Consider the following 12537-nt stretch of genomic DNA (forward strand, 5'->3'; position numbering starts at 1 on the left):
CCCCCCCCCCCCCCACGATTTGGGATCTCTTCTGATTTGGCTAAAGCATATTTTCCAGGGGTTGTTGCCACCCTTTTAGTATTTTACTTGTTCCTTCATATACTCTTATCTGGACAAAATGACAAGGCGGGAAAATTCACCACAAAAAAAAAGAACAAGAGGCAGTACCAAAGGCTAGGGACCTAATCAATACAAACATTGGTAATATGTCAGATCTAGAGTTCAGAATGACGATTCTCAAGGTTCTAGCCGGGCTCCAAAAAGGCATGGAAGATATTAGAGAAACCCTCTCGGGAGATATAAAAGCCCTTTCTGGAGGAATAAAAGAACTAAAATCTAATCAAGTTGAAATAAAAACTATTAATGAGGTGCAATCAAAAATGGAGTCTCTCACTGCTAGGATAAATGAGGCAGAAGAAAGAATTAGCGATATAGAAGACCAAATGACAGAGAATAAAGAAGCTGAGCAAAAGAGGGACAAGCAGCTACTGGACCACAAGGGCAGAATTCGAGAGATAAGTGACACCATAAGACGAAACAACATTAGAATAATTGGGATTCCAGAAGAAGAAGAAAGAGAGAGGGGAGCAGAAGGTATATTGGAGAGAATTATTGGAGAGAATTTCCCCAATATGGCAAAGGGAACAAGCATCAAAATCCAGGGGGTTCAGAGAACCCCCCTCAAAATCAATAAGAATAGGTCCACACCCCGTCACCTAATAGTCAAATTTACAAGTCTTAGTGACAAAGAGAATCCTGAAAGCAGCCCGGGAAAAGAAGTCTGTAACATACAATGGTAAAAATATTAGATTGGCAGCAGACTTATCCACAGAGACCTGGCAGGCCAGAAAGAGCTGGCATGATATATTCAGAGCACTAAACGAGAAAAACATGCAGCCAAGAATACTATATCCAGCTAGGCTATCATTGAAAATAGAAGGAGCGATTAAAAGCTTCCAGGACAAACAAAAACTGAAAGAATTTGCAAACACCAATCCAGCTCTACAGGAAATATTGAAAGGGGTCCTCTAAGCAAAGAGAGACCCTAAAAGTAGTAGATCAGAGGGAACAGAAACAATATACAATAACAGTCACCTTACAGATACAATGACACTAAATTCATATCTCTCAATAGTTACCCTGAATGTTAATGGGCTAAATGCCCCAATCAAAAGACACAGGGTATCACAATGGATAAAAAAACAAACCCCATCTATATGTTGCCTACAAGAAACTCATTTTAGACCCGAAGACACCTTCAGATTTAAAGTGAGGGGGTGGAAAAGAATTTACCATGCTAATGGACCTCAGAAGAAAGCAGGAGTGGCAATCCTTATATCAGATCAATTAGATTTTAAGCCAAAGACTATAATAAGAGATGAGGAAGGACACTATATCATACTCAAAGGATCTGTCCAACAAGAAGATCTAACAATTGTAAATATCTATGCCCCTAACGTGGGAGCAGCCAACTATATAAACCAATTAATAACAAAATCAAAGAAACACATCAACAATAATACAATAATAGTAGGGGACTTTAACACTACCCTCACTGAAATGGACAGATCATCCAAGCAAAAGATCAACAAGGAAATAAAGGCCTTAAAGGACACACTGGACCAGATGGATATCACAGATATATTCAGAACATTTCATCCCAAAGCAACAGAATACACATTCTTCTCTAGTGCACATGGAACATTCTCCAGAATAGATCACATCCTCGGTCCTAAATCAGGTCTCAACTAGTATCAAAAGATTGGGATCATTCCCTGCATATTTTCAGACCACAATGCTCTGAAGCTAGAACTCAATCACAAGAGGAAATTTGGAAAGAACCCAAATACATGGAGACTAAACAGCATCCTTCTAAAGAATGAATGGGTCAACCAGGAAATTAAAGAAGAATTGAAAAAATTCATGGAAACAAATGATAATGAAAACACAACGGTTCAAAATCTGTGGGACACTGCAAAGGCAGTCCTGAGAGGAAAATATAAAGCGGTACAAGCCTTTCTCAAGAAACAAGAAAGGTCTCAGGTACACAACCTAACCCTACACCTAAAGGAGGTGGAGAAAGAACAAGAAAGAAACCCTAAACCCAGCAGGAGAAGAGAAATCATAAAGATCAGAGCAGAAATCAATGAAATAGAAACCAAAAAAACAATAGAACAAATCAACGAAACTAGGAGCTGGCTCTTTGAAAGAATTAATAAGATTGATAAACCCCTGGCCAGACTTATCAAAAAGAAAAGAGAAAGGACCCAAATAAATAAAATCATGAATGAAAGAGGAGAGATCACAACTAACACCAAAGAAATACAGACAATTATAAGAACATATTATGAGCAACTCTACACCAACAAATTTGACAATCTGAAAGAAATGGATGCATTCCTAGAGACATATAAACTACCACAACTGAATCAGGAAGAAATAGAAAGCCTGAACAGACGCATAACCAGTAAGGAGATTGAAACAGTCATCAAAAATCTCCAAACAAACAAAAGCCCAGGGCCAGACGGCTTCCCGGGGGAATTCTACCAAACATTTAAAGAAGAACTAATTCCTATTCTCCTGAAACTGTTCAAAAAAATAGGAAAAAATGAAAAACTTAAAAATAATAAATAGAAATAAATAAAAAATAGAAAGAAAAAAGGAAAACTTCCAAACTCATTTTATGAGGCCAGCATCACCTTGATCCCAAAACCAGACAAGGATCCCAACAAAAAAGAGAACTACAGACCAATATCCTTGATGAACACAGATGTGAAAATTCTCACCAAAATACTAGCCAATAGGATTCAACAGTACATTAAAAAGATTATTCACCACGACCAAGTGGGATTTATTCCAGGGCTGCAAGGTTGGTTCAACATCTGCAAATCAATCAATGTGATAAAACACATTAATAAAAGAAAGAACAAGAACCATATGATACTCTCCATAGATGCTGAAAAAGCATTTGACAAAGTACAGCATCCCTTCCTGATCAAAACTCTTCAGAGTGTAGGGATAGAGGGCACATACCTCAATATTATCAAAGCCATCTATGAAAAACCCACCGCAAATATCATTCTCAATGGAGAAAAACTGAAAGCTTTTCCGCTAAGGTCAGGAACATGGCAAGGATGTCCATTATCGCCACTGCTATTCAACATAGTACTAGAAGTCCTAGCCTCAGCAATCAGAGAACAAAAGGAAATTAAAGGCATCCAAATTGGCAAAGAAGTAAAACTATCACTCTTCGCAGATGATATGATACTATATGTGGAAAACCCAAAAGACTCCACTCCAAAACTGCTAGGACTTGTACAGGAATTCAGTAAAGTGTCAGGATATAAAATCAATGCACAAAAATCAGTTGCATTTCTCTACACCAACAACAAGACAGAAGAAAGAGAAATTAAGGAGTCCATCCCATTTACAATTGCACCCAAAACTATAAGATACCTAGGAATAAACCTAACCAAAGAGGCTAAAAATCTACACTCAGAAAACTATAAAGTACTCATGAAAGAAATTGAGGAAGACATAAAGAAATGGAAAAATGTTCCATGCTCCTGGATTGGAAGAACAAATATTGTGAAAATGTCTATGCTACCTAAAGCAATCTACACATTTAATGCAATTCCTATCAAAATCCCATCCACTCTTTTCAAAGAAATGGAACAAATAATCCTAAAATGTATATGGAACCAGAAAAGACCGTGATTAGCCAAAGGAATATTGAAGAAGAAAGCCAAAGTTGGTGGCATTACAATTCCAGACTTCAAGCTCTATTACAAAGCTGTCATCATCAAGACTGCATGGTACTGGCACAAAAACAGACACATAGATCAATGGAACAGAATAGAGAGCCCAGAAATAGACCCTCAACTCTATGGTCAACTAATATTCGACAAAGCAGGAAAGAATGTCCAATGGAAAAAAAGACAGCCTCTTCAATAAATGGTGTTGGGAAAATTGGACAGCCACATGCAGAAAAATGAAATTGGATCATTTCCTTACACCACACACGAAAATGGACTCAAAATGGTTGAAGGACCTCAATGTGAGAAAGGAATCCATCAAAATCCTTGAGGAGAACATAGGCAGCAACCTCTTCGACCTCAGCCACAGCAACATCTTCCTAGGAACATCGCCAAAGGCAAGGGAAGCAAGGGCAAAAATGAACTATTGGGATTTCATCAAGATCAGAAGCTTTTGCACAGCAAAGGAAACAGTTCACAAAACCAAAAGACAACTGACAGAATGGGAGAAGATATTTGCAAACGACATATCAGATAAAGGGCTAGTGTCCAAAATCTATAAAGAACTTAGCAAACTCAACACCCAAAGAACAAATAATCCAATCAAGAAATGGGCAGAAGACATGAACAGACATTTCTCCAAAGAAGACATCCAGATGGCCAACAGACACATGAAAAAGTGCTCCATATCACTCGGCATCAGGGAAATACAAATCAAAACCACAATGAGATACCACCTCACACCAGTCAGAATGGCTAAAATTAACAAGTCAGGAAATGACAGATGCTGGCGAGGATGCGGAGAAAGGGGAACCCTCCTACACTGTTGGTGGGAATGCAAGCTGGTGCAACCACTCTGGAAAACAGCATGGAGGTTCCTCAAAATGTTGAAAATAGAAGTACCCTATGACCCAGCAATTGCACTGCTGGGTATTTACCCTAAAGATACAAATGTAGGGATCTGAAGGGGCACGTGCACCTGAATGTTTATAGCAGCAATGTCTACAATAGCCAAACTATGGAAAGAACCTAGATGTCCATCAACAGACGAATGGATAAAGAAGATGTGGTATATATACACAATGGAATACTATGCAGCCATCAAAAGAAATGAAATCTTGCCATTTGCAATGACGTGGATGGAACTAGAGGGTATCATGCTTAGCAAAATAAGTCAATCGGAGAAAGACAATTATCATATGATCTCCCTGATATGAGGGAGAGGAGATGCAACATGGGGGGTTACGGGGGTAGGAGAAGAGTAAATGAAGCAAGATGGGATTGGGAGGGAGATAAACCATAAGTGACTCTGAATCTCACAAAACAAACTGAGGGTTGCTGGGGGGAGGGGCGTTGGGAGGGGGGGTGGGGTTATGGACATTGGGGAGGGTATGTGATATGGTGAGTGCTGTGAAGTGTGTAAACCTGGCGATTCACAGACCTGTACCCCTGGGGGAAAAAAAAATATATATGTTTATAAAAAATAAAATTAAAAAAAAATAGGGGATAAGAAAAAAGAAAATACAATATTCTTGGGGGGGGGGAGGTATAATAAACTTAGGGAATTGCAAATAAAGTGTATGGCATGTGTATTAGTTTCCCAGAACTTCCATAACAAAGTGCCAAAGACTGGGTCTTAGAAACCTACTGCCTCATAGTTCTGGAGGCTAGAAATTGGGTATGAGGGTGTTGGCAGGGTTGGTTCCTCCTGAAGCCTGTGAGGAAGTATCTGTTCCATGCCTCTCTTCTAACTTTTGGTGGTTTGCTGGCGATTTTTGGTGTTGGCTTGTAGATACATGACACTGATCTCTGCCGTTGTCTTCATGTGCTATTCTTCTTGTGTGCCTATCTGCCTCTGGGTCCAAATTTCCCTGTTTATAAGGAAACCTGTCATTTTGAATTAGAGCTCGCCCTAATTACTTCATTTTACCTTGATTACCTCCATGAAGAATCTGTTTCCAAATAAATTCACTGAAAAGCTCTGAGGTACTAGGGGATAAGGCTTCACATATCTTCTGGGGAAACATATTCAATGCATAAAGTTTGAGTAAGGCTAGAATATAGGATGTATAAGAAGGTGGAATGAGCAAAGGGGAAAATGGATAAAATCATAGAAATAGGAATAGAAGGACAGGCCTAGATTAGTTAAAATAAGGACTTCGTTAAGTAGAAACACAAGCACTTATTCCAAACATACAATTGAAGTAGATGTGTTTTAAGAATAGAGATAAGTACATTCTACCTGCGCTCACAAGATCTGGTTCTATGTCATGATAGATTGTGTAGATTTTAGGAATGCGGGACGGTGTGCTTGATTATTTCATCTTTAGTTCCTCAACTATGAAGGAAATGTTTTTTTTTAATTTTTATTTATTTATTTGACAGAGATCACAAGTAGGCAGAGAGGCAGGCAGAGAGAGAGGAAGGGAAACAGGCTCCCCACTGAGCGGAGAGCCCAATGCGGGGCTCGATCCCAGGACCCTGGGATCATGACCTGAGCCGAAGGCAGAGGCTCTAACCCACTGAGCCACCCAGGCGCCCCGGAAATTTTTTTTCTCTAAAGCAATATTATAAAATAAATGATAATCATAGAAGTACAGATACTAGTAGTGTTAAACTATTTTATTAAAATAAGATAGACATGAATCCTGAAGCTCAATTTTATTTTCCCATTTCATACAAAGTTTAGACACTTAACTTGAACCAATTTGCTTTGCAGCTTACTTGTGGACGGCTCTCCTCTCTCGACTGCTGCTTTTTCTCGAAGTTTGTCATACCTTACAGCTTTATTTCTTTCTTTGTCCAACCTGAAGTGCATCATTTCTTTGACTCTGGAAAAAAGCCTGCTGCCTTCTGTTGCATCTGCCCTGAAATCCCCAAGCTGTGCTGGAATCCAGTCACCTACCTACTTCCTTCCCACAGCCAGCTTATGCGCTCTGTGGGCTCCCTGCAGCAGCAGATGACAGCTTGTTGCTCCTCCATGTATGGCTTCCAGATGGAGCTGAGGGGTCAGTGCTGTTCACCACGCTGTCCTCCCTACCTGGGAGAAGACCTTCTAGAATTCTGCAGTCTGCTCAAGGGCTCTTCTCTACTCATGCTCCTTGCTTTCAGCCAATGAATGTATTTAAAACTTCAGAGAATATGAGTTTTTCTGGTTTTCCCTTTCTCTGCTTTCTTTTCAGATAGATCATTAAGGTTAGTGAAGTCACAGGTGCACACACTTTCTTGTCTCTAGTTTTATGAAAATGTTCACCTCTTTTCTGCAGGTCTTATTCTTAAACTGGTGACACTGCTCCTTAGTTCCTTGGACTGTGACTAGCTACTCTTTTACTTTTTTTTTTCTAACATATACTGTATTATTTGCCCCAGGGGTACAGGTCTGTGAATCATCAGGCTTACACATTTCACAGCACTCACCATAGCACATACCCTCCCCAATGTCCATAACCCAACCACCCTATCCTTCTCCACCCACCCCCCAGCAACCCTCAGTGACCAGCTACTCTTGACATCTGTCCCTCTTCCTTTTTTTTTTTTTTTAAGATTTTATTTATTTGACATTGACAGAGAGATAGAGGGTACAAGTAGGCAGAGAGGCATGCAGAGGGAGAGGGAGAAGCAGGCTCTCTACCAAGCAGGGAGCCCGATGTGGGACTCGATGCGGTGACCCTGGGATCGTGACCTGAGCTGAAGGCAGACCCTTAACCGACTGAGCCACCCAGGCGCCCTGTCCCTCTTCCTCTTAACTGGCTCTTTCTGAATACACCAAAAATGTATTCTTTTTTTCACATTAAAAAAAATAATAAGAAATCTCCCCCATCCATATGTTCTATTGAAGGAAAACCCCCAACTCTCCTTCCTTTTTCTTACAAAAAGAGAAGTAATTCCTACCTCTATTTCAACAACTCTTTTGAGTGATTTTTAAACTTAGGTCTGGATTTCAGGCACAGTGCTCCACTCATCCAAACCTACAAATCCAGTGTCATTTTTCAGTCCAGTTGATATTTGCACAACATATTTGCTTACTCAACAGCTTCCTTGAGATATACCTCAAGGACTCCAACACAGCATTCCCTAGGTTAAACTTTATAAACCTCTTCTTCCTCCCGTCTGCCGTCTTAGTGAACAGTATCACCCAGCATACATGTCCTCTGTTTGAATAGTTATCAAAGCCTTAGATTCCTGGTGTATATCCTGCCCCTGTATCCCCATGGCTACTGCTATGCTTAAATGTATGCAGTTTTTCACTGGGCTAGTGAAATAGATTTCAAACCTATTTTTATATTTCTCGTAAGTTTTTAAAAAATGTTTAACCACTCTTTCACAGTCTAGGATAAATCCAGTCTTCTCAGAATGGCATTAAAAGGCTCCCCTCCTGGTTTTGACCGAAATCTAAATTATCTTTTGTTTTTGCTTTTGTTTGGCTATGATGAGTCATAGACCCACTAGAGACTAATGAAAGCTATAGATGGTTTCTTCAGAAAACGTCGCCATGCACACAAGCTCATACTTTGTTGTAGTCATGTCAAGGGGCTTCACAGTCTCCGTCAGCTCTGTCCATGAATCCCGTAGTCCAAACCAATCTCTTGGCACACTCTCCAGCACTTTCAGCAAGGCTGAGACACTTCCACCAAATGTCCTGCTTGATGGTCCCCTTCACGCAACCCCTGGCTGCGCCATTCACTTGATGAGCAGAATAAAACCCACACATCTTCTATCCATTAGCCTAAGGTCACCTCTAGACCTATCCTCATTCTCTCTTCACACATACATGTCTGGGTGATTTTTTTCTTTGTGAACCGGTTATGCATGACATCTTTTGAAAGGTAACAAAATAACCTAGGGTAGACAGTCAGATTTAAAGCTAAAGAGCCTTGAAATCAGAATGAAGAAGAATAAATTTCTTCTCCCAAAGTAGTACCATTTCTGGCTTTATGATGGAACGGACCCTTGAGTTGGCTTTAAAAACTGCAGAGAATTTGGAAATGTGAATATGTGAGGTAGAGAAGATGAGTGAGGATTTTCAGACCTAAACATTTGCTAAACTGCTTTTCATTCTAGAAATTAGAAGCTTGGTTGTATCATTAGATTTTTTATGGTATTATATTAATCATAAGAATATAACTTTCACATAGTTCATGAGACTTATTCCCTGACCAATGTATTTATTTCTAGAAGTTTCCTTTTTTGAAATTCATGATGAGTTCACTTTTCTAGTTTTCTGCTAATTATATTTACTGATTTGTAAGATTTGAGACATTGGTTTATCAAGCCTGTTTTTAGGAAAACTAATCCTATGGGAAACTCATTAAGGAAGTATTCGATGGGCTAACACCCTTGTGAGTCATATTAGCATTGTAAAGGCTGTAAGAAGTTCTGAGAAGAAACTTCAGTTAAGTCATTACTTCACAACTTAGTTGAGCATAGAACTGCTTTCCCATAACAGTGGTTATTATCTGAAAGGACTATTTCTCCACACTTTGGGGAATTATAATGAAATATAAATATTCATGTAGTATGCAATCTCTTTCCAAATAAAACTATTTATTAAGGATCCAAGATAAGTTGCTTTATATTTTTATTCACATCTCAAAGATTCCAGAATATCCCTTAACTTAGAACGCTTTTATCATAAGGTTTATGTATGTTTCAAGTGTTTTTTTTTTTATTAACCTGTTGTAAGAGAGCTATTGGAATATTTTTTTAAAAATCAAAATAGGGGGGCGCCTGGGTGGCTCAGTGGGTTAAAGCCTCTGCCTTCGGCTCAGGTCATGATCCCAGGGTCCTGGGATCGAGCCCCGCATCAGGCTCTCTGCTCTGCAGGAGGCCTGCTTCCTCCTCTCTCTCTGCCTGCCTCTCTGCCTACTTGTGATCTCTGTCTGTCAAATAAATAAATAAAATCTTAAAAAAAAAAAATCAAAATAGGGGCGCTTGGGTGGCTCAGTCAGGTAAACAACTGACTCTTGATTCAGGCTCAGGCCCTGCTCTCAGGGTGATGAGATCTAGCCTTGCATCAGGCCCTGCTCTCAGTGGAGTCCACTTTTCACCCTCTGCCCCTCCCCACCCTTGCTGCTTGGTCTCTCCCTCTCTCTTTCTCTAAAATAAATAAATACATAAATCTTTTTAAAAAGTTCAAAATCGTATCACGGATATTTTGGAACCAGAAGGATGGCTAAGTTTCACATGGGTCTCTCCTTCACCACTCATTTGAGAAAACTAAAGCCTAGAGAAGTTTAAGAACTCTGTGAACATCATGGAGAAATTCTGTAGTAGAACTAAAACTTCAAATGAATGTCTTTGAAAAAGAGCCCAGTGTTCTTTGGTTGCTCACTAATCCAATCCATTGCTGAATAATACATTTATAAATAAAAAAACTGATCCTGCTTGTGATGACAGTTGAGATTTTTCATGACTTCAGATTCAAAACAAAAACTAGAAGGGTTTATGTAAATGTTCAATTTCAAATACATCATCACAACTAAACATAGTTGAAATGATATTGACCTAACTGAGAACAAAAGCTTTAACAATAATTTAGAAATAAAATTTAATATTTAGAAGAAATGTTTTTAAAAGAACTAGTTTTTTAGAAATATTAACTCTATAAAATACAAAGTGTGAAGTGGAGGAAAGAGTCCTTTTATTCTTATTTGTTTGTTTAGCATTTCATTTAATGAAATGTTTTCTTACAACATGAAATCACTCTTGGAGATCAAAGTCATTAGGAAAACACAGCAGTTTGTGTTTATTAGTTGGTTCTAACCAGTTCTGCGGTTTAAGCACAAGTTGTTTTTCCAAGGCAGAGGCATTTCCGTCTGTTAGGAAATACGGACCTTTAAAATTTGTTTCCACTATGGCATTGTATCATAGCTTCTTCCTTACGAACTTTGAAAAATTTAGGGCATATCGTGCTCTCAATCAGCCACATAAAAACATGTTTAAAAGAGAAAATGTATCCTATTCTTTTGTTATATTTGTATACAAAGTTACTTTTTAAATTATAATTTAATTTTATTACTAAGCATGCCAGTTCATAATCCAGTTTTGGGGAGCTGTCATGGTATAAAGGCTTATGCTCCTTTCTTTCTTTTTTTCTTTCGTTTCTTTCTTTTTTTTTTTAACTTAAAATGAGTATTTGTGTGTATAAGAAAAACCTCTTTACTTCCAGGAAACACATCCAGCCTTTTCAAGATTAAGGAAATAGCATACCACATATGCTATTTTAATTAGACAATATTAAATACAAATTAAAAGTCTGGTGGACTTAGTTCCAATATGTCTGTAACTTTATCACCATGTGGAAAATTAACATTGCAAAGTCAAATATGGGAATAAAATATGCAGGATAAGTATATTTACTAAAGAATAAGGTATATTCATGAAGTTTATACTCATAATGTTGAACCATTAGTAAAAGTGTATTTTATATTTAGAATTAGTATGTATAAATTTTAAATTTTTTGATTTTTCAGATATTCTACTCTCCCCTGGCCCTCTTCATACCACCTTCAGTATATGCTGTTCATCTTCAGTTCAATCTTCTCTACCAATTTTGGATCCACACAGAGGTAACTCTTTTTTTTTTTTAAGTTTTGTACCTAAGTAGTTAGCCTGAAGAAATGTCCTGGAAATCCACTAGCAACTGATTTATTGTGTAAGAAAAATCTTTGTCTGCCTTCTTTAAGAAGAAACATCTGTTCATTTTTATTCCTTTTTATTGAATATATATTGCAAAGTTTATAAGAAGCAATGAGGCCAGTTGGTCTCAATTAAATAAAACAATTTTTTGAACTATTAAGTACCAAAATATTCTAATACTATATTCAGTACAATATCTTCCTGTATTACAGTTTATTAAATGTTGTTTACCAAAAGATGTTGAAATTCATTTCAATTTCAAGATATGAACTTATACCTATAAATTTTTATATTGCAAAAATATATGTAATTACATATTTAGCATGTTATTTATAATTATTATTTTATACTATAATTTATTATAAGATAATTAACAATACTTATATGTCAGTATTGATATATTTTACTGTACATATTTATATATACACATACATATATCAATCAGCGGGAACTCCTCGAAAAAAGTTTAATGCTTAAAGAAATTGTGAAAATATCATTTGATTGAAAATCTTGCTTTAATTTTAGAGTTTAGGTTTTATTTAGTGTTCAATATGTTTAGCCTTTTTTTCCCCAGAAAAGTGAAAAAATATAATTTCTTGGGTTTTATGTGGTATCTCAAATCGTCAGATTTGAATGTTTGCAGATAGATCATTAAGCAACTGATTGTTTTATTAACTATGGTACTGTTCTGGTTGTTAAATACCAAAAATCACAGGCCCAGGAAAACTTACTTGTAAACATGAGAACCTCTCCAAACATTTCACATTTGTTGCAAGCTTTTTGAAGTTCTGTAGGAAACATGTTGACAGATGTTGCAGCTGGTTGAACAATAGTGCAAATCACAGCTGCATTCAATACCAAAGCTTGATACAACAAAGTGCATTATTTCATTAATCTGCAGTATTTCATGCTACTGCTCTACTTGGAATAAGGAGACTATTACTATGACTTTGGATATATGAGCCATTATTTGAAGACCTGTGGTGAAACAGCATTGCGTTTTATGGCAGTTGACATGCATCAAACAGTCAATAGGACAACCATCTGAAAGAGTTGTTGAGGCCAATTCTGACTGTAGAGGTCAAAGACCAAATTTGTTTAAATCAGTAGAGGAAGGCTTTCTGATGATTTACATGGAGGGGTT

The 12537-nt window shown here is 37.6% G+C and overlaps 1 protein-coding gene across 1 annotated transcript in view; it reads left to right on the plus strand.

Annotated features, from left to right (window-relative positions):
- AGMO (alkylglycerol monooxygenase) overlaps positions 1-12537 on the plus strand; it is a 209080-nt gene that overhangs the window by 140559 nt on the left and 55984 nt on the right. The window contains exon 5 of the mRNA XM_032876503.1: positions 11228-11323. Within this exon, the coding sequence (XP_032732394.1) occupies positions 11228-11323 (96 nt within the window). The remainder of the gene's footprint in view (positions 1-11227; positions 11324-12537) is intronic.

The sequence above is a fragment of the Lontra canadensis genome, unplaced genomic scaffold, assembly GCF_010015895.1.
Source record: "Lontra canadensis isolate GAN:19392208 unplaced genomic scaffold, GSC_riverotter_1.0 scaffold2, whole genome shotgun sequence".
Taxonomy (NCBI): domain Eukaryota; kingdom Metazoa; phylum Chordata; class Mammalia; order Carnivora; family Mustelidae; genus Lontra; species Lontra canadensis.